The sequence below is a fragment of the Ophidiomyces ophidiicola genome, assembly GCF_022830035.1.
Source record: "Ophidiomyces ophidiicola strain CBS 122913 chromosome Unknown scaffold_18, whole genome shotgun sequence".
Taxonomy (NCBI): Eukaryota; Fungi; Ascomycota; class Eurotiomycetes; order Onygenales; family Onygenaceae; genus Ophidiomyces; species Ophidiomyces ophidiicola.
This window is the reverse complement of record NW_026054658.1, coordinates 297,297-318,691: the sequence shown is the minus strand read 5'-3', so window position 1 is coordinate 318,691 and position 21,395 is coordinate 297,297. Positions and strand designations below refer to the sequence as shown.

At 53.6% G+C, this 21,395-nt stretch overlaps 8 protein-coding genes across 8 annotated transcripts; 3 read left to right on the top strand and 5 right to left on the bottom strand.

The window, feature by feature from the left end:
- Nucleotides 1-105: 105 nt before the first annotated feature.
- Nucleotides 106-888, top strand: LOZ57_004467 (uncharacterized protein; the record flags this gene model as incomplete). The annotated part of the gene is made up of 2 exons (XM_049253510.1): nt 106-207; nt 289-888. The coding sequence occupies 2 exons, from the start codon at nt 106-108 to the stop codon at nt 886-888; spliced, it is 702 nt and encodes a 233-aa protein (XP_049107592.1).
- A 1,050-nt stretch (nt 889-1,938) lies between these two features.
- LOZ57_004466 (uncharacterized protein) lies at nt 1,939-3,360 on the bottom strand (the record flags this gene model as incomplete). The annotated part of the gene is made up of 4 exons (XM_049253509.1): nt 1,939-2,281; nt 2,400-2,977; nt 3,042-3,183; nt 3,245-3,360. The coding sequence occupies 4 exons, from the start codon at nt 3,358-3,360 to the stop codon at nt 1,939-1,941; spliced, it is 1,179 nt and encodes a 392-aa protein (XP_049107591.1).
- Nucleotides 3,361-5,403: 2,043 nt separating this feature from the next.
- Nucleotides 5,404-6,030, bottom strand: LOZ57_004465 (uncharacterized protein; the record flags this gene model as incomplete). The annotated part of the gene is made up of 1 exon (XM_049253508.1): nt 5,404-6,030. One exon carries the CDS (start codon nt 6,028-6,030, stop codon nt 5,404-5,406), a length of 627 nt encoding a protein of 208 aa, XP_049107590.1.
- A 1,448-nt stretch (nt 6,031-7,478) lies between these two features.
- LOZ57_004464 (uncharacterized protein) lies at nt 7,479-11,206 on the top strand (the record flags this gene model as incomplete). The annotated part of the gene is made up of 4 exons (XM_049253507.1): nt 7,479-7,552; nt 7,619-7,806; nt 7,870-11,097; nt 11,169-11,206. 4 exons carry the CDS (start codon nt 7,479-7,481, stop codon nt 11,204-11,206), a joined length of 3,528 nt encoding a protein of 1,175 aa, XP_049107589.1.
- A 1,007-nt stretch (nt 11,207-12,213) lies between these two features.
- PUS4 (pseudouridine synthase pus4) lies at nt 12,214-13,377 on the bottom strand (the record flags this gene model as incomplete). Its single annotated transcript, XM_049253506.1, has 1 exon — nt 12,214-13,377. The coding sequence occupies one exon, from the start codon at nt 13,375-13,377 to the stop codon at nt 12,214-12,216; it is 1,164 nt and encodes a 387-aa protein (XP_049107588.1).
- Nucleotides 13,378-14,590: 1,213 nt separating this feature from the next.
- LOZ57_004462 (uncharacterized protein) lies at nt 14,591-16,485 on the top strand (the record flags this gene model as incomplete). The annotated part of the gene is made up of 4 exons (XM_049253505.1): nt 14,591-14,795; nt 14,863-15,128; nt 15,182-15,340; nt 15,397-16,485. 4 exons carry the CDS (start codon nt 14,591-14,593, stop codon nt 16,483-16,485), a joined length of 1,719 nt encoding a protein of 572 aa, XP_049107587.1.
- Nucleotides 16,486-16,898: 413 nt separating this feature from the next.
- On the bottom strand, nt 16,899-18,191 carry ebp2 (rRNA-processing protein EBP2; the record flags this gene model as incomplete). Its single annotated transcript, XM_049253504.1, has 3 exons — nt 16,899-17,194; nt 17,278-17,971; nt 18,030-18,191. The coding sequence occupies 3 exons, from the start codon at nt 18,189-18,191 to the stop codon at nt 16,899-16,901; spliced, it is 1,152 nt and encodes a 383-aa protein (XP_049107586.1).
- A 1,589-nt stretch (nt 18,192-19,780) lies between these two features.
- Nucleotides 19,781-20,974, bottom strand: LOZ57_004460 (uncharacterized protein; the record flags this gene model as incomplete). The annotated part of the gene is made up of 2 exons (XM_049253503.1): nt 19,781-20,364; nt 20,449-20,974. 2 exons carry the CDS (start codon nt 20,972-20,974, stop codon nt 19,781-19,783), a joined length of 1,110 nt encoding a protein of 369 aa, XP_049107585.1.
- Between the last annotated feature and the right edge of the window lie 421 nt (nt 20,975-21,395).

Below are 21,395 nucleotides of genomic sequence, written 5' to 3'. Positions count from 1 at the left end.
CTTTTCGTGCCTACGCTACTATCCTCACACTTGAGGCGGTGATAAGTCTAGCACATCCAGATCTATTGCTATTTGCCCACCTATTTGCGGTTGAAATATTTAGTGATGGATAACCAGGCACCTGCAGGGACGCCCAACGGCTATATGCCTGAGCTCTCATTGATGGAGATTTCGGAATCTAACAATGCCCAGTGTCCTATTTTTGTGGTATACTCTTCTGTTTTACTATTCCAGTATCGCTAAAGCCTTAAGACTTCTTAAAGCTCCTGACAACTTATTTTCAAACAGATACCTAGAGTCACTACCGAAAGTGCCTGTTTAAATGGGCTTCCTGAGGCCCTACTTCCCAAATTCCGGCACTTACTTCACCTTAAAACTTTACTCCGCCATCTGTGGAATGTACAGCTCGGGCAGCCTGAGCTACGGACTCTAGAGAACATCAGAGCTGCGTATGGCTTTTGGTGCGAACATGGCCTACGGAACTGGGAAGGAGATCAGTTTGATTTTTCCCACGCCTGGATCACCGACGCTCTAAAAGTCACGACCTACAAGCTAGGAGTCATGGTATGCCGGGCCAAGATGTCCTACAACATCGATATTCAGCTTGCAGCAAACACGCTGCCGCGACTTGAATTAGAAATCCTGCGTCTGATAAAGCAAGACCTGTGGACGCGGCCGGATACCTACGCGCACCTGACGAACATCCTCCAAGGGGTGCCTCCGAGGCCTTCTATTCGTGCAAGGAGAATTTCAGCGTCCCAAAAAGAAGCGGATGATGCCGCAACCCAAGGGAGCGAGCCCAGGGATCCCGATACGGCGATGCTGGACGTGAATACTGCATCCCACACGCCTTCCGTGCCCGCTGAGGACGGGGGGCTTCAGAATTGAAGGCTGGAAGCTTACTGTTGAGTATAAAATGATACTAATATATGCCAGGCTTGGCTTGCTTTGCTGGGAGGGGAGGAAAAAACTAATGTTTTAATGTGGTCGGGTATGGAATCAAATACACACCCTTCCGCCTGGAGAAGGGGTGGATTATAAAAATAAAAAAAACAAATAAGCAGCTTGATGGTTTTCAGGCCTTGGTCCAAGTGTACCCCCGCCTTCTGCGATTCAGATTATGCCATCGAATGTGGATCCGGTCATAAATATATGTATTTATGTATGTACATTGGACTTGAAGGGTTGTAATGTAAGGACGAGCGCACTGCTGATGCACGGGTGAGAACAGTAAAGTGTATTATATGTACTGTAATATTTTCAATCCCCCGCAATACAGTACAGTATAATCAGATTCTCATTGATATCCATATACAATCTTCGAGTATCCGAGTTCAAATATCAGGGCTCATACCTGCAGGTTGGCAGCACTGTGATGGCTATGACGGGGATTTCGAGGTTATGCAGCTTCACTGAAATGAATGTATACCTTTGATGGGCGGAGAAGTCGAACTCCGGAACTATATATAAAAGATTGGCTCCTATCGCATAAGATGCATCAAAGCAAGGAAGAAAACAAGAAACATTCAATCCGTTCAGAATGTCTGAACTCTGCAAGGTAAACGTACTCCAGGGGCTCTAAAACAGAAGCAGGTGAGACGAGTCGCGATAAGTCAGATGATACTCAGGGTATATCGCAAACAAAAAGTAGTTGTATATATGTGAATGAGCCAAATGTCGCCGGCAAGATAGTTAGTATGTGCGAGCAAACCGAATTCCCAGTGCAGAACAAGATAGGCGAGACCAGCAAGACTGCCACCTTCCAAAGAACTCAAAAAACCAGCCTCCACCATGCATGTTCATCACTCTGAATTCATTACTGAATCAGTGAAGAAACAGATACTTAAAGACACTGAAGCAGTTGAAATACAATGTCAATCTTTTTGTGCTCTGATGAACGCAGGCGCAGCCCCCCCCCCACCACCACTCCGGCAGGCATTACTTGCCAATAAACATCTCTCTCCTTCTAAACACGGCGGTACGGCCGACCTCGTTGCTATTGCCGTTCACATCAACCCCCTCGTCCGACACCTCGGTGACGCGTCTCCACTCGTTCAAGATGGCTTCGATCTCGGTTCGCTCGTCGTCCACGATGGCGTCCATCTTGATGTCGTTCCGGTCGTAGCCGAAGGGGTCTTCGAGCTGCGAGCCGATGCCCTCGATGCCGTACAGCGTGAAGATGACCAGGCTGACGATGGGCACGGCCCACCAGCCCATGTCGTCGACCATGGCGAACGGCAGCACGCACCCGAACAGCGCGAGAACTTGCTTTTGGTGGATGCTGGTGAACACCCGGGGGCGGTTAGCAGGGGTGGTCTATACATATTTGGACGGCTGATTGGACAGCGCCGGGGAGAGGGAGGGGGAGGGGGAGGGGCGGGACGCGCGCCCCCACGTACAGGTGAGCAATGGGGATGGGGGTCAGTTTGATGGTTTCCATCTTGCCGTAGGCGTCGGTCAGGGCAGAGACCTGGTTGCCCATCTGGCTGGCGCCGGGGGCGTCGTACCAGCCCCGTTCCAAACCGCGCTTGATGAAGCCCTCGACGAAGAAGCTCAGCTGCAGCGGCACGGACAGGCCGTCAGACTCCAGGAACTCGAAGCCAGAAGGCAGCAGGCCAAGATACTCGACCTTGGGCGAGGGGCAGCCGTTATCGGAGGCGCTCTCGGCGGCGGCGGTGTCCAGGTAGGGCGGCTGCTGCAGTTGGTCGGGCCAGCTGGAGGTCCATTCGGCGCGCAGGTAGTTCTTGACGGCGAACGGGAAGGCGATCAGCACGCGGACGGTGCGCTCGATGTCGTGGCGCTCGGAGCTGGTGAGCGGGCGGTTGGGGTAGAAGGAGTTGACGAGGATGGTGCGGGTCAGGTTGCGCACGGCGGTGTTGATGGAGGTCAGCGCGTTGCGGCCGTCCCAGAAGCGATTGTACGAGGTCTGGTTGCGGAACACGAGGATGAGGCCGACGACGATGGAGAGGGAGGGGATCTAGAACAGAGCTTTCGCGTGAGCGGTGGTTTGAAGGATAGGATGACCCGCGGATTGCTCTCACGATGGTGGGCGGCAGGCCCAGGCTGTCGTAGACATATTTATCCAGGCAGACAATCAAGACCGTGAACAGCGCGTGGCAGATGAGCGGAATCAGAATGGCGCTGTGGATGGCGCCTTTGATGAAGCGCAGCACGAGCGGCCATCTGGACAGCCAGTCAGCTCTCAAGCAACGAAGATATGTGTTAAGTAGGTATCGCTACCTACCGTCGAGGCTTCGACCGGTGAGACTTCTTGAAGGGGTACGTGTCGCGGCGGGCATGATGCTGCTGGCCGCCGCCGCCGTTGCCGAACACGGGCGTCGACGAGCCGTTCTGGTGCATGCTGCTGGCACGCGATACGACGGTGAAGAACTATGTATCAGGAAGGGGAGTAAGCAAGGAGAAAAGACTGAAGAATTCAATCGCAGAGACAAGAGAGCGAGCCGTCGTCGCGCAGGTTGGTCGCTCTGAGCAGCTAACCAGCGAGCCCGTCCTGAGTTTCTTGCTCTGCTCTAACTACTCAGACCGGCCCCCTGTTTTCTCATATTTCACTACCAAATCGAATTGAACTTCCGCTTTCTTCTTCTTATTTTCTTTCCCTCCTGCCGGCCCCACGATCGGCATCACGCGAAAGAAGCTGAAACGGCCCGGCTTGCGGAGAAAGTGGAGCCGCGCTTCCCTTTCTCCCCAAAACCGGGCCAGGGATGAAGCTATTCCGCAAAACGCAAAAGCTGGCTGCCCGCTTGGCTGGGAGGTATTATTGTTGGTGGGGTTTGGCTGGAGATGGGGGTTCAGATGACTACTACATATAATTATGTACGAGGGAGGTAGTTACATTTAGTGATGCATGGATACGCAGAAAATGCGACAGGGGAAGAGGGTACGGAGCGTACCTTTAGGAAATGCTGTCTTCCCGTGGGAACGCCAAAGAAGAAAAGGAACAAGAAAAGAACTGACAGAGGGAGGGAGAGATGTGGCTGATGGAGAGAGGTCAGATGCAGACTGCACTGGGGAAGTGCTTCGAGCCCTCAGACGGAGGACGCTCTCACACATGCAGACAGGATACACACACACAGAGAGAGACGGCCGTTTGAGCAAGCAGGATGCGCCCCGGGTTACCCAAAAAGAAGGGAAAAAAAAAGAGAGAGAGAGAGAGAGTAATGAGATTCGTGGAGATGGGTGGGATATGTAGCTAGGTAGCTGTACTTCAGAAACACCAAAACATGGGAGCAGATGATGCAGATGGGATGGGTGACTGGGGGCAATAGTAGTATCCTATTATCGTTTTTTTCCAGTGGAAGCAACAAAAACAAAACAAAACAAAAAAAAAAAAGAGATGTCCCTTGATGCAAAAGATATAGTTATGTGCCGGGCTCGCAAGTGGAAAAAAAAAAGATCCGAACAAATCACGATGCACGGGGTAAGCAATGGATAGATAATTATAGTTCTTCTTTTTGTTTCTTATAATAACCTCCCCGCGCGGCCGTCCAGGGCCAGGGGGCCTAGATCGTTTCTCGGCGTCAGGGGGCACTCGTCGAAGTTGTTGAGCACGAACGGCGACCCGGTGTTGGTCACGGCCAGGCGCGCCGGCGGGATCGTCGTCACCGTCGTGGTCATTGTTGCCGTCGTGGCCGTTACTTCTCCTTCTTCTCTCGCGCTCGCCGCGTCGCGCCGCGGGATGTCGATGTTGCGGCTGCGCGGGATGTCGTCGAGCGACGGCATGGGCGTGGGCCGGTGCGACGTGGGATTGTCGGAGTAGTCCTCCGGAGCGCCGTCTTGCTGGTGGTCCTGTTGTTGTTGTTGTTGCTGGTCGTCGGCAGCGATGTGCAGTAGGTGGAGGGCCTGGGCGACCTGCGTGTCGTCGGCGTCGGCGTCGGGGCGTTGGTGGTGATGGTGATGGTGGTGGTTATTGGGCGGCGCGTCTGGTTCGGGTAAGGGAGGCTCGCGGGCGGCGGCGGGTTCAGGGGCGAGGCGGAGAGGCGCCGGTGTCAGGGCCTCGGGGGCCAGGTCCGGACTGTGGGCTGGGGCGGCGGCGGCGGCGGCGACGACGTCGGCTTCAAGGTCGTTGGAGTCGTCGACGTCGGCGCTGAGATCGGTGTACGCGCGGCAGTTGGGACATTGGAACATGGGGTATTCGGGCGTGTGGATCAGGCGGCGGATGCATTTGTAGTGCCAGACGTGGGCGCAGGCGGCCATGAACAGGCACTGGTAGGGGCGCTGGCCGGGGGGTCAATATCAGTATCACTATACGGCGGTATAGGGCAACGAACCAGCACGGAGTTCAGGCAGATGGAGCACTCCCGGCAGCCCTTGTAGTCGTCGTCGATGCCTTTGCCCAGGCTGTTGATCAGGCGTTCGGTGTTTTTGCTGCGGAGGGAAAGCTGGTCAGCCAGGAAGAACAACAGACAGGGTAATTGGGATAGCGCACTTGAACTCGTTGAGGCCGCGCTGCCACAGGCGGTTGCACTCGATGCGGATGCGCACGCAGCGGAAGATGAGCTCCTCGCCGCCGCGGAAGTCGATGCCGAGCTGCACGACGTCGCCGTCGTGCACGGCGTACAGGCGCGAGGCGGTGTTGGGCTGGCTGAGGCGCATGTGGTTGAGAAAGGTGCCGGACGAGCTGCCGACGTCCTTGACGTGCCACTGGCCGGCGACGACGGAGAACTCGCAGTGCTTGCGGCTGACGACCTTGGACTTGAAGCCGATGGGCGCGGCGGACGGGCCGCCGGGGTTGGCGACGGGCACGCCGTCGCGCTCGGAGTAGCGGCCCACGCGGATGACGCAGGCTTCGTCGGGCAGCGTGCGGGCCACGGGCGTGAAGGGCAGCGCCGGGCGCGCGGCCTGGGCGTGGTGCGGGAACAGGCGGATCGTGGGCAGGCCGGCGAGGGCGCTGGAGGGGGGATTGGTGGTGGTGGTGGTGGGCTGCTTTGCGGGCGAGTCGGCGCTGCTGGCGATGGACGACACGGCCATGCGGTGCAGGTCGCTGGCGGGCGAGGCAGCTGCCGCTGTCATTGTCGCTGTGGGAGCGATTGCAGTGGTTGCTGGTGTGGTGGTGGTGGTGGTGGTGGTGGGCGTAGCGACGGGGGCGTCGTCGGGAGGCGGCGGCTGGGCGGCGAAGGGCATGGCGGCGGCGGGCGAGGAGCGCGAGGAGCTGCGGCAGCGGGCGGAGCGGGCGTCGGACGAGAAGGCAGACGACGACGACGAGGAGGACGAGGAGGAGGATGAGGACGAGGACGCAGACGAGGAGCAACGGGCGCGAGAAGCAGCAGCAGCAGCAGCAGCAGTATTAGGATTAGGATTAGGATTTGTAGGGGCCGTGGAGGCGCGCGGGTCGAGGGCGAAGGGGTCGGCGGCAGCAGCTGGGTCGAAGACGGGCGCGTGCGGCGACAGGGCCAGCCCGACGGCGCGCGCCAGGCGGGGGCGGGCGTGCAGCTGGCTGAGACGGCGCAGGCGGGCGGTGAAGGAGAGGGCGGACGACGAGGACGGCGGCGAGGGCGGTGATAGAGAGAGAGCGAGAGGGACGGGGACGGGGACGGGGACGGGGAGCGGCGCGGGCGCTGGTGAGGACGGCATGGGCGGGCGGGCTGGCTGGTCAGCGGGTGGGCTGGAGCGCCATGGCAGCGAGGAGCAGAGCAGCGCGTGAAAGGTTGCCTGGAGAGAAGAGGAGAGGAGAAGAGGAGAAGAGGAGAGGAGAGAAGAGAAGAAGAGAAGAAGAGAAGAAGAGAAGAAGAGAAGAAGAATAGAAGAGCAGCCCAAGAGCCTAGCAAGCTCGCAGCCGGGGCGCAGGATTCCGCCGGGATCGCCGCCGGGCCCGAGTGGTGGTAGTAAGAGAATAGAAGAAGAAGAAGAAGAAGAAGAAGAAGAAGAATCATCTACGAAGGACAGAATAGCGGTTATTCTCTCTGTTCATTCTCCTCTTACTCGCTCGTCCGCCACAGCGCCAGCGCCAGCGTCCATTAGTTATAAGCATCCCTACATGCCTGCCGCAGCCTCCGCGACCGGCCATTCAGAGCTATAGAATCATAGACATACAATAGACATACTCCGTACACATAGACATACAAGATATACATAGTTACTCCGTACTCGAGCCTATGCCAATTGCCACCGCCGCCCCCAGCGATCCTCGAGCTGTGACGTGTCAGGTTATTATTCTGTGCTTCAACTAACGACTCCGTCCTGCTTAACTAACTCACTACTCCAACTGACTAACCTTCGCTCAAACACGCCGGCGCCTGGCTCGCCCGCCCTCTCTCTGCCTCTCTCCATCCCTGTCGTGTTTTTTCTTTCTTTCGTTCGCTCTGTCATTATTGTTCTTCTTACTCTTCTCCCGTCATTCGCTTGCCGACCCTCTTCCCTCTCTCCCTCTCTTTCTTTCTTTCTTTTCTTCCTTTCTTTTCTCTTCCCTCCCCTTCCCTTCCTTTCCTTTTCGCTGCTCCAATGTGGGACGCCTGCTCGACATGTCGCTCAATGGTTTAGATGATCCCCCCATCATCGACGCCTACCAATCTGCCCTGTCCGAGCCGGGAGGATGGTCTGTCTGCCTACAAACTCCTGCGCGTCCGCCTCGCTAACCCGCCTTGCTGCTGCGCCCGTCTAGGTTCCTGCTCAAGTATGTCTCCCGAGACGTCATCGCGCTGCTGGCCAGGGGCTCCGGAGGCGTCGCCGAGATCCGCATCACCATCGACAGCTACGAGGAAAAATCTCCCCTCTACGGCTTCCTGCAGTACCGCCGCCGCAAGGTCATCTTGAGATACGTCCCCGACGGCATATCACGCATCCTACAAGGTGCAATCACCTGCCTTTTTCGTTGTTGGACACACCGCTGATGGATATATATATATATATTAGCCCGAATCTCCGTGCAGTTCCAGTCCGTCCTAGATAAATTCTCCCCCCACGACACCGTCTTCTCGCTCGCCGTCTCCTCCGAGCTCACCGAGAATGCCCTCTCGTCCGCCTGTCTCCTGCACGCCGCCACCCGCTCCATGACCTCGTCGTCCAATTCCATACGCCGCTGCCAATTGGGAGAGATCACCGAGGATGCAGAGGTCGAAGACAGCGCCTCGATCGCCGACCAGTCCGTGTCAGGCACCCTGGACGTCAGCAGCCGCAGAGAAAGCATGTATAGCCGACTCTCTGAAGCCACCGCCGTGCCGGACGACTACAAACCCGGCCGATCGCGAGTTGGATCCGTCGCCGACACGGCCTCCATACGCTCCAAGGATTTCACCGACCCCAGCAGGCACGAAAAACCGCTGCCGTCGGTGCCCCAGGAGTACGCCCATGTCAACGGGGGGTCCGCCCAGAACCACCTCATCGAACCCAGCGAACCCAGGAACTCCACGCAGTCGTCACGCCCGTCGACCCGCGATTTAGACCAGGCCAGCCTGCACCGCCCGAAGGTGAAGCTGGGCCCTCGCCCGTCCGTCGATGTCAACGGCCGGCCCCGCACCGCCGGCTCCATCGGCCGGTCGCGCGAACGACGTCCTGTCGCGGCACTACCCGCCGGCGTCCGCCTCACCACGCGCAAAACCAATGCGCTCCGACCCAAGTCCCAGCCCAACCTCGACCTGCCCGCTCTCCCTGCCGCCGCCGCCCCTCCCGTGCCGGCGCTGCTGCCTCCGCCACCGCCTCTCGTCGGCTCGTTTGCGAGAAACCCGCCCGCGTCGCCGCGCTCGATCCGCAGCATGGCGTCGTCCATCGGCGTCACGCCGGAGAAGCAGCGCTTGATGAGGGCCTTGGAGCTGCGGAAGAAGCAGATGGAGAAGCAGGCGCGGCAAGCGGCCGAGAAGGTGATTAAACAGGAGCAAAAAGTGCCATTGCCGGAAGTCGAGGAGGAGCAGGAGGAGTCCGGCACTGTGCTTGACAAAACGGATGCCTCTGAAGAGGTGGAAAAGGTGCCGGCTGCGGTTGCAACGGCGCCAGCGCCAGCTCAGACGGATCCGACCTCGATTGTGACGAATGGCGTTAAACCGCCGGCTGCTGATCAGTCCAAACCCGACTCGGCCGTGGATCTGTCTATAAACGAGATTCCCCAAGCCGATGTGTCCGTCCCATCGGTAATATTAGACTGCAAAGAAGAATCGCCATTGCCAGATCCATCATCAGATGTCGTCCCAGCTTCGGACGCCGATAGCGTAAAACCGGAAGTCGAGGACCAGGAAACACCGGTTTCCAGCTCTATAAATGGTGATACAGAAGAAGATACATCGGATAAACTAGACGCCCCAAGCAAATTAGAAACGCCCATACCCTCGATTGAACAAGCAGATATTCAGCCCTGTGATATAGAGATACCCTCCGAGCTTGAACGCCCGGATACACCCACTCCACGAGCAGCAGACTTTTTACAGGATGTCAAAGATGAACCTGAATCCAACAGGCTTTCAGAGAAGCAAGAAGACGCTGTTGCGCAGCAGAAGCCCGTACCTGAACTGAATGTTACTTCTGATATAGAATCCGTTCCAGAACAGGTCCTCTCAAGTGACGACGCCTCAGCACCCAAACAAAACCGCAAGGAGAAACGCCGTGCCATGCTCGAGCCCATCCGCATCCCCCAGCGCACCGACGATTTGGACGACGACAACTTGTTGTCCGACGACTCGCTCATGGAAGAATTGAAATCCGCCACTCTCCAGGAGGCGAAGCCCGTGGCCGTGCCCAAAACCCCTCTCTCCGCCTTGTCCACCAACGGCGACGACAGGTGGAAGAGTCCCCGCCTGGTCTCCAATCCGAGCCCCAGCAGCGGGTCGGACGTGCAAGCGCTGCCCGTGGGCCGATCGGTGTCCGCGACGTACTACGACGGCCAGGCCGTTCCCGTCCTGGTCGCGAAGAAGGTCAATGTGTCTTCTGGCATCTCCAAACGCATCAAAGCCCTGGAGATGTTCTCGAGCCGCGAGTCCAGTCCGAGCAATGTGCCCGTGCTGCCGGCACCGACGACGTCGTCGACATCGCCGTTTGAGAAGTTTCGCAAGCGAACGGCTGCCGCGGCGCCAGCCAGCACGCTTTCGACGTCGAGCACGCCTTCAAAGTCGTCCAAGCCGCCCGCCGCGCCGCCGCCGGCGGCGGTGGTGGTGCCCGACAAGCCGGCGCAGGTCCTCCAGCAACGCCGCGATTCGCTGTCTACGGTCAGTTCGATGAAGAACAAGACCAACTCCGTGTGCGTCACGGCGAGGATTATTCGCGATGTGTCCGTTCCGCCCGCGGATCCCAGTGCAGATCCGTCGGAGCCGAGCGTGTTGAACCTGCAGCGCAGCCAGTTGACCGTTGAGCACGAGGGCAGCAACGAGGAACGGGCGCGCCCGTCCACGCCGCCGCCGCCGCCGACGTCGCCTGCGCCTGCGCCCAAGCAGGAAAGGAAACGCTGGTCGATCTCGTCCATCGGCTCGAAACACGTCCCGGACGCGGCGCAGGTGCGACGGTCCGACTCTACGGCGAGCAAACCGTCGACGTCGTCGCGGTCGAAATACGACGGCCCGCTGTCGCGCTCGTCCATGGACACGCATTCTCACCTGGACATCGTCGACGAGGCGCAGGAGGACAAGAAAGAGTCGCGAAAATCACGGCTGATGCACCGCATCTCCACCATCACCACCAATTCCCGCCGCGGCATCATCAACGCCCTCAGCCCGACCGTCAGGGAGGAAGACCCGCCCACACCACCGCCGAAAGAAGACGCGCCGCCATCGCACCACCACCACCACCACCTCCCCAGCCCACTATCACCGGCACCACCAGCATCGGCACCAGCGTCAGCTCCGCCGCAGACCGTCGACATCGGCGAGGTCAACGTGCAATTTCCCGACACGCTGCTGTGGAAGCGCCGGTTCCTGCGCCTCGACGACCACGGCTACCTCACGCTGACGCCCGGCACGCTCGACGGCTCCGCGCGCCACAACAACAACAACAATAATAATACCGCCGTCAAGCGATACCACCTGTCGGAGTTCCGCACGCCGTCGCTGCCCGACCTCGACCGCCAGGAGTTGCCCAACAGCATCGTGCTGGATTTCAAGAACGGCAGCACGCTGCAGTGCGCGTGCGAGTCGCGCCAGGGCCAGAGGGCCGTTCTTCAGAGTAAGTTTGAATATATTTTGTACTTGGTTTTTGGCCGAGACTCAATGGCTAATTGGAGTATTGATATGTAGCGCTTCTCGAGGCTCATAGCTCGAACTGGCATCGCTAGATGGTTGGTGTCTAGTCGAGTCTCACTTTTCTCCTCCTGCAGGGTTGTCAACTCCCCTCAACTTTTTCAATTCATTATTGTGGAATTCAATGAACACCTTGGCTAATTTTATCCTTCTTTTGATTTTTGATTTTTTTTTTTTTGCCTTCCTTCGACCTGCTTAGATACCAGTGATACAATTTCCCGTTGATTCTCTTTGTTTAATGTAATTGTCCAGCCCTCCCCCCCATTTTTTTTTTTTTTTTTTTTTTTTTGACACTTCTCCTGGAATCGCTTCAGGATACACGCCCTTTGGTCTTCTTTTTGCCATCTAGCTTTCTCTCTCGTGTTCCACTTCCCATTATTACTACCCTGCTTTCTTATTTGACCCATGTTCGACTACATATAATTTTTTCTATGTAATATCTCGTATTTTCTTCTATTGTCTAATCTTCTTTCTTTTTAATTCCCGCCTCCCTTTTGTTTCTCCTGCTTCGCAGACAAATGTCCCTCTCGATACCCCCTCCCCCATTATCATTTCCTATCCTCCCCAACCAAATCTATCTACCCATATCGGCGTCCCGCCTCCCTCGCCCTTACGATCGACCACCAAATAGATCTGCAGCCATATCTAAGTTCTAATCCATTTTTTCCTTTCAAACCTCTTTTCTTTGCCATTCTCCCTCCAAATTTACCCCCTCACATTTTGACTGGGTGGTATTACGGGGGGCTCTTGGGGCCATGGGTCCTTTTTCTTTTTCGTTTTTTGTTTTTTTTTAGCGGGGTTTGAATCGGTTGGAGCTGAACAGAGGAAATCTAAAACTGGTTGCGCCTTTCGTGTTTTTTTGATTCTCCCGTCCGGGTAGTGCTATGTGCAACCTCTTCCGTAGTCAGAGTCTCTCTCCTTTGCAAATCCATTATTGTAATCGGAATTGCAGAAGCTAGTATTACAGCAGGCATTGAAACCATGGCCATCCATCCAACCTCACGCAGAACAAACATATCCCCCTTCCCCCCCATCCTCACACTCACCCGCTCTTCCCCCCTCCTCCTCCTCCTCCTCCCTCCCTCCCCTGCGCCTCCATCTTCTCGCACCACTCATCCAAGAACCGCTGCACCTTGGGCGCCCACACGGCCTCGCCCGCGTCCAGATCCGCATACTCCAGCACCCGATCCGGCGGCGCCAGCACGAAGTCCCCCTGCCGCGTGCGCACGAGCTCGCTCATCAGCGCGTTGCTGCCCAGCGCCAAGCCGAGATCGTGCGAGAGCGATCGTACGTAGAAGCCTGAGGAGACGGTCATGGTGAGTTTCACGGCGGGCGGGGAGGAGGAGGCCGTCGTGGTGGTGGTGGTGGTAGTGCTGTCGGGTGAAGGGTCTTCTTCTCCTTTCTTACGCTTTGATGCAGGTGGTTCGTCCTGGCCGTGTACGGACTCGGGCGGGGCCTTGCGCTTCAGGTCGTTCTCTTCCGAAACATGATCTTGTTCCGTCTCGATGATGTTTTTCTCTTTGGTGATTAATTTCGTAGCGATATCTTTCTCCGCCCCGCCCGCCTCTTCGGTTGGCCAGGTCCAGCTGTGCGTTCCGGGCTCGTACCACTCGACGATCTCCAAATTCGACACTTCCACGGGCCTCTCTGCAATCTCGACGGGGGGTTCTTTTCCTTCCCTAGCATACTCGTACAGCTTCTTGCCCTGTACCTTCAGCGCCGAGAAGATCGAAGGCCGCTGCATGATCTTCCCCCGAAACCCTTTCAAGGCCTCCTCCACTTTTTCCCTAGTAACATGCTCATACGGCGCGCGGCTAACAACTTTGCCCACCCGGTCGTACGTGTCCGTGGCGGCGCCGAACAAAACCACTGCTTCGTACGATTTGGTGCACGCGAGGAAATTGTTCAGCTGTTTCGTCCCCTTCCCCACGCCCGTGATGAGCACGCCCGTGGCGATTGGGTCGAGGGTGCCGCCGTGTCCGAGCTTCACCTGTATGCGCTTGTCTCGGCGTCTGCGAAGCTGGTTCCGGGGCTCTTCGCGCCGCCGTTGCCGTTCGGCCTCGAGCACGGGCTTGAAGAATTCCGACGGGTTGAAGTGCCGCTGGAGATCCCGGAGGACGTCTGCCGAGGAGATTCCGCCGGGCTTATGGACGGCTGAAGAGAGATATTCCTCGTTAGTATTCAGTAACAGGTAGACAGATAGCATGGCCGAAGTACGGGATAATGGTTTGTGAACACTAACCAAATACCCCGTCTAGATTCCATGCCCGCGACATGATGGGCCTGACTTTGGAAGGACACTTGCGAATTAACATGGAAAGAAAGCGGCAGCTTCTCGGATACTCGTACACATCGGTCTCCGCCAGAAGCTCCAAGCGAAACCCAATTTTATCCGTCGAGCTGTGAAGTACAAATAACTATGATTACTAAGCAGATAACTATAGATGATCTGCGTTATGTAAGCTTTCAAGTCTAGGATCCAAAACTCGCCCTTCAACAACACAGACTATCTCACATTACAGCAATGAGCAATGGCTTACTTTATTATACATTTCGCGGAAGACAATGCGATATAGCAATACTGACAGTGATTTTAGGTATTTGGTCGAGGGCCACTAACTGAAAGCCCAAACCTAGTCTTGACCCTGCTCGAAATATGCCGCCAACGGAACCTCACAGAGTGCCATGTACTCAAGCGACAGGCGTTAATCCTTCCATAACTCGTAAACTCGCTAGACTTCCTGGCCAACGCTGAAGACTCACATTATTTGGATAATCGGGTATATTATCGGGGCCTGATTAGTATTGAAGAATGCAGAGCATTTCAATAACGGGAGAAAGGTTGAGCTTCGAGTTTCTGGTCGATTTGGACGGATATCGCAGTATCGCTATCAAAGAGTATCGTCAGTTGCGAAATAGTCAAGATCAAGGTGAAGTGAAATCATTTTTGGTATTGATGATATCCAGCTCTGGACAAAGGACTACAGGTCTTCTGATGTCAAGTTCCGTGAAATTGCAACCGACTTCGTCCCAATGCGCTATCAATGTACATATTTCGGATGGTCGTGTATTTTAGAATGGGACTGGTGCTGTGTTTGGATTTCAGACCTAGCTTCTGTAGTTTTAGACTTAATGAATATGATCCGTTTGACAAAGCCTACCATTACTGCTATAATCTGTAAATCAAAATATCTATACATTGAAGCTTTGAGCTCCCCGGATAATTACCACGGGATAATGTTTTGCCACTTGGCTGGTAGTTACTTGGAGAGCCGTTTAGCTAATGGATCAAACCGGTCTCCCTAGAACCAAAGCTTCTGTTGATAAAGAAACCACTGGACAGCTCATTCAATGCCTCATTTCCTACGCGATCTTCACTCCTTTCTTATTTCCCTATTCATCATGACAATCAGCAAGATATGACTGCCCGAATCGAGAGCGTGCTCGCAGCCAGAAAGCCCTCCTTGACTGATGAAAACGACTGGGAGGAGTTCGCCCTGACAGACGTCAAAGTCAGGGTCCCCGGGAAATCTCGCTTTGCAAATCTGCTATCGGCCTCCCCTAAGAATCCTGTTACAGTCACTGGCCTTTTGGAATTGGTAGAAAGTGCTCAAGAGTCCCTTGGTATGTCATTGACACTTTGTGCCAGGGTCTGGGTGTCTGCTGACATCCTGCGTTTCTCTCTCTCTAGTACTGGATGATGACTACCCTACCAAACGAGTGATTATCGAAAATGTGACACATTATGCCTATGGCCAGCATGACGACGGTGAAGTCGGAATTTGGGTTGCGGGTGCGCCGGGATGGTTCGCTATTTCTCCTGCCAGGGCATTCAGGCCGATATACAGTGATATGGCCGAGGCGGTGGACCTCCTGTACTTTCTAGCAGACAAACACCGAGCGAGGGGTCGAAAACGAAAGCAATTGCAACCTACCATGGATCACATTTTCAACCAGGTCAGTTTCGGTCCGCCCCGGTCGCGCCGTGCGCAGCAACTTACACCTTCTAGTATGTGAGACATACCCACGGAGCCTGTGAGGATGCAGATGACGTCGAGGAAGTGCTTGAAAAACATCATGCTTTCCTCATTTCACAAATGCTACTAGGGAAAGAAAACGTTGATTGGGCGCCAACTCCCATATATAGATACTTCGAGGAGAAGCACAAAGTAGGACATCTCTACAACCGGCTTATACCACTTAGCAATTGCTAATATCACTCCAGGAGCTCTTTGAAGATTCGGGAGCAGCAGAGGCTGCAAGCAGCCCTGAATCGGAGAATGAAGAAGAGAGTGATGATGATGATGATGATGAAGCTGACGAAAAGGCCCAGGCGGATACAATATTTGAGGCTATTTTGGATATGAACGAGTCTGGACGGACGTATAAAGGTTTCATGACACTGAAAACCACGGCAGAATACTTAATGACACGGTTTGAGATGGATTCCTTGGATTATGCTATAAATCTGATGAAGGCACGAGCGGGATACTTAATACAGATGATGGACAATGCCCGGTCTTTGTCAACTGTTGACTGGTCGCGAAAAAGGATCTATAAACAACTGAAAACAATTAAACCCTCAACACCCTTACCGGATATTCGCAATACCCCTTTACATCCTCGGTCGACAAATGCCCAAGAAGATTCCCCATCTTCTGCTGAGGGAAGCGAAGAAGATGAATTACCGAGAAGGAGACGAGCCCAAATGTCGATACTGCGACCAAAACTCAGCTCTGCTCCCTCGAAACGCACTGGTGGTAAATCTAGCAAAAACCCAGCCAGCGAATCATCGAGCTCAGACCTTGAGATGGACAACATGGAAAAAGACGACACTCCAACCAAGCCTGGAGGCCATCAATTAATACAGAACTCAGCCCTTATAGTCATGGACACAACTGCTACTCCGTCCAACCCCCCTACCCCCGAACCTAATGGAGTTAGGTCCGACGAGTCATCCAACAATATCCTCCCAGCCAGAGGCGACATTACTACTTCTCTCCCCCCCTCCAAAGAACCTGATACTGAGTTACCTCCAGACACTTGGGTTTGTCCTGCACTTGGGTGCAACAAAACGATCTACAAGGCCAGCTCGAAGAGGTCGAAAGACGCGATCTTCGATCACTCGCTCGTCCACGCAGAAGATACGCAAACGAAATTGAATCTCGTCGTTTCGGAGCAACGCTTGAATGTCAATGCGTGCGTTAGTCACCTTCTGGACAAAATTAGGGATTTCGGCTCTCACCAGGAAGGCGCCAGTGAATCGCTCTTAGATGAACATGATGGTCATGATTCAAAAAGAATCAAATCTTAATAATGAGGATTTCCGATACCAATTGATACGATACCTAGTATATAGAATATGATTATATGATCACTTTGGGATGTCCCTGAGCTCCTATTAAAGTTTAAATGTTCCATTTTATGGGAATCATTAAGCGTTTTTTACTATATACTTAATTTTGTCCAAGGTTCATCACCAGTATACTCCAAGTTAAAGCCGTGTTCTGACTTTACGAATAAGCCTCTGGGAGGAATTTATCCACGATACCGTCAACTTGGACACAAGACCTGCTTTCCAGCTTCTATAATTTGAATCGCGGCAGCAATAGAAGTAATTTAGCTCTTCAGCTATGCTTTTAGATTTTCCTAATCGATGAGATGAACCATAGGCTAGAAGGTAAACTCTCCCGAAGGGCATATAAAAACAAAGCAAATGGGTGAATTTCATCTTTTTGCCGCCGCTCTTCTACTCTTGCCCGGCCTTTTTGCGGCACCGCCAGGTTTCTTCCCCTTCATCTTGCTAACAGAAAAGCCCTTCAGGTCACCACTCGAAACGGCATCTCCGCTCTTAGCAAAACGCTTTTTACCGCCAAATCCGAATTTCTCGTTCTTCTTCTGCCGTTTGGTATTCGATCCGCTTGCGGGGCCCGATCTCTTGCGATCAGACTTGCTGGCATCTTCGAGGGCGATGTCAAAGAGGTCGTCGTCTTCAGTGGGAGCTCCACCATCGGCCTTGCGCTCTACACAAAACAGTTAGATACTATACAAGTACAGGGGCATAAATTGGGTCTATATTCAGAAATAAAGGGAGGAGGAAGCATACTTCGCTTCAGGCTGTTGATCTTCTCTAGAGTCTCCTTTTTCTCCTTTTGCCTCTGCTGCAGTTTCGCAACCTGCACTTGTTTTCCAAACTTCTTCAATTCGCGCTGCTTCTTCGCTTCAGCACTGGCTTTCTTCGCGGCAGCCTCGTCGAACAGCTTCTTCTTTATCTTGCCCATATGCTCATCACTCTTGACCATCTCAGCGAAGTAATCCGTAGGCCGGGTAAATGGAATGCCTTCTTTCTTGAGTAGGCCTCGTGCCGCTGTCACGGCGGATACGCAAACTTTATAGAATGCAAGTTCTCGATTAAGATCGTCATTCGCATCAGGTATATCCATGCTTTCGGTAGATGTTAGGGAGTTGTGTTCTGAGAAAGGTGTGTTCTCATGGATAAATGATATCCGTTTCAGCGAAGCTCCTATGGCCGCAGAGTTGTTTATCGTCAGTCGTTGGTGAGGTATTACGTCTGCTCTATCGTCTTCTGAAAGGTCCGAAAGGGGGATATCCTCGTCTGAATCGACTTCTTCGTCCTCAACTTCATTCTCGTTTTCCTCGTCGCCTTCCGAGGCTTCAGCATCGCCTTGTATATGTTCTACTTTTTCTGCTGGTATGTCTCCCTTCTTCCCTTTCTTCTTTTTATCGGCTTTAGTGGTCTTCCGTTTCTCGGGGATTATACTGTCTGGCGCATTCTCTTCCTGCAAAGAAGATTACATTAGAGACGCAATTCCACTTCGCAAGAGCATTGTACAGTACCTCTGCATTTTCTACATCATCTTGTTCTTGTCCTTCTTCGGTCTCCGCCCTCGATCTTTTCTTCTTCTCCGCAGCTTTCTGTAACTTTTTCTGGCGCTCTTTGTCGTAATCTCGTCCCTTGTGGGCATCAAGGGCATTGAGCAGCTTGCTTTTCTTCACCATTTTGTATAAATTGCAGGATATGAGAAACCGAAAATCCGACCTGCACAGCAGTCAATTCCAAACAGCCGTGGATTTTCCCAGCCAACTGCTCTCCGAAGCTCTACAATTCTTTGGCTTCAGTAATTTTTTGGAGTCTTTGGAGCTAAGCTTAAGATAACTTAGCGTAAACCTTATCTTTCCATCAATATTTCGGCCATTGCGGTTCAAACTCTGGATTAGTTATATCAACTGCACGCAAAGCATCACGGCGCCTAGATACTGCAGGGCTGCTGTGGACATTGTCGCAGGAAATGACTCCGTAGTTGAGGATTGCAGCCATGCGTGTGTCGCGTGAGCCGGTAAGTTTCCCACCGGATCCCCGTCCACTGCAGGCGAGGGGTCAAAGAGAGGGGACCAACGGACACCGTTCACGACTCCGCCCGGCTTACCAGATAAGAGTACTCCGTATTTCATCGCAGTTGCGCCCGCTCTGTCCCCGGGTTTATTACCAGACGGTGGTGATTGACTAGCATGTGTTGCCCTTGCTTGGTTCGCTGCCTAGCAACTAGATTAATATTAGCACCAAGCCTAGTATAGAGCCTCCGGATCGTCGCAAGACTCTTTGCTACTCATCTTCGCCCGACCAGGCACAAGGTCACTCTCGGAACCCCGAATCTCGCGCGAAGATGAGCAAAGCCCCAAGCCGGCCTGTCAGCCAAGTCTCCTCGCCCAGCAAAGAGGTGCGTTTGTTGCGCGCCACCATTCCCTGTGTTCACTCCCTCATACCTTCGAGTCCATCGCCGATAATAAGACGGACATGGCTATAAGAAGTGGTTATGGAAAGACGATGAGCTGACGGCTTCATGCAAAATCTGCAGGCATCCGCTGAAGACAATGGCGCGCAACAACTCACTGTCGCGGTTGACGACCTGTTAGACCAGTTGCAGCATCGCTTTACCAATGTTTCGAATGAGATCCTGGGGAAATGTGAGGCCCTTGATACTTTTGCGCGTAAAATTCTCTCACAGTGTATTGCCCATGATGCTGACCTGTTGCTCACTGGTAGTGGACGATATGACCCGAAGACTCGACGAACTTGAAGCTTCACTGAGCGCTACAAACGACGCAGATCGTGGAACCTGACTACTGATATACATATCTGGAAATGGGCACTGTTTTCCAGGCCCCATGCCTGTTGGAAAAGTGATGTACGAAGAGACGACGCAATAGGCGAGAACATCATTCTTCCCCGCGGTTACGACAATTGATACCCTCTTGATTAAGCCGGACAATAAGTACTTTTTGATGAATTATGAATTTTTTTTTACCGCGCATGATTATATATTACTGCGAATAGGGTGATAATCCCTAGCCCATCGAGGTGTAAATAGAGGATCCAGCCCTGCAGCGTATTTTTTTCCGTCCCCTATTAGCGCCGGAATTGATAACATTACATTTTCCTGCTCATGCCATCGTACTTGCGCATTGTCCCATGAGGCAGGGAGGATTCCGAGTTGAAGCTGTTCCAATCTTTTAAAGAGTGACTGAAATATTGGATAGCTATTAAACAGCTGAGAATCTGAAATATACATATATATGTCTCGGGGTCCTTAAAGTTCATCCTTTGCTTCTTTCTTCTCCCCCTGAATGAAGCTTCGAAGAATGTTAGATCTCGACGTGAGGTCATCGAGCTTCTCGGGGGTGATGCTACTTTTGCTCATCATCTTCTCCAATCTAGATAGTTCCTTAGTGGCATAGTCGGAGTTTGCTGACAGCTTCTTAGCGACCTTGACATAATACGCCGCATATGCCTGCTTCAGGGAGCTCGCAGCTGCTTCAATATCCTTAGCGATATTCGCAATAGCCTCTCCTGCGCTGAATTTTGTCGCAATCGCATCAAGGGCGTCAATGGTACCGCCCTTAGCGTTCAATTTTCCTCCAACAATACGGTGTGTACCGCACTTCTCGTTCAGGAACTCGACAAAAGCCTCTGCTGATCGGCTGCCAGAGTATGACACAGCCTCAGTAGAGCCCTTTGGAAAGAATTTGATTGTAGGATATCCTGAGACCCCCTGTTCCTGAGCGGTCGCCTTCGACTGTTCTGCTTCTGCATCAACCTTTGCGATCACAACTCCAGGTTCACGAATAAAATCGCCGGCAAGGGATTCCCAGATAGGAGCTAGAGTTTTACAATCTACACATCCAATAAGTCAGTATCATGTATCTAGCACATGTCTTGGGCGCGAAGAAACAGAAACATGGGATGAATAGAACATACGGCCACACCACGGTGCCGTAAAGGCCACTAGAACGTCCTTTTCACCACCAATCGTTTTAGAAAATGTCTGGTCCGTCAACATCGTGACAAAACTCTCCCCGCTCTTCTTCAAACCTCTAGGCCTGACACCCGTCTTCTCGGTTATGAATTTGGCTAAGCTCTCCAAGTCCCTTTCGCCGTCATACTCTTCAGGATCTGATTTCTTGCCATCAAACCACTTCAGCGTCGGGAATCCTTGGACTCCATATTTCTTTCCTAGGGACTTGTGCTCATCTGCGTTAACTTTGCTAATATGTACCTTGTCGCTAGCATGGGCGAAGGCATGGCCGAGCTCCTCATATACGGGGGCGAGGGTTCGGCAATGGCCGCACCAAGGGGCGAAGAATTCGACTAGACCAGCCTTCCCAGATTTTAACACAACTTTGTCGAAATTCGAGGGGATGAGATCGAGAACGGCGGAGTCGGCACTGAGAACTTTAGTAGCTAAGGCCAGCGAAGCCACGAGGAGGGCGCTCAATCGAGCCATTTGGAAAGCTTGTGTGAGACCTGCTATGAAGGGGAGGATTATTCAAGACAAGACGTAGCTAAAGGGGGCGTTGTAGTAGCTAAAATACAAGGCAGTCAATGGCAGCTCCGGCAGCTTTATAGTTGGTTTGTTGCATATCGTGTTAACTTCCGGCCCCAAACCCAAATGGCTTGGCATGACGAAAACGTTGGTTGGCGCCGGCCGGCGACTTGAGATTTCAACCACCCGGCCTAGGAACACGGCGGGCATGGCTGGATAACTGTCCGCGCAGACAGGTTGCCAGAGAAATGCTGCGGTACCGCTCATTTGCTAGCTTTCTTGGGTCCTAGGCACGAGCTGCTTGAGCTGCTCTGGAGAGGGCTGCCAGCCAGAGAGCTTGGACTCCCAGCTCCTTGTCATCAGCTGGGACTGAAAATTAATG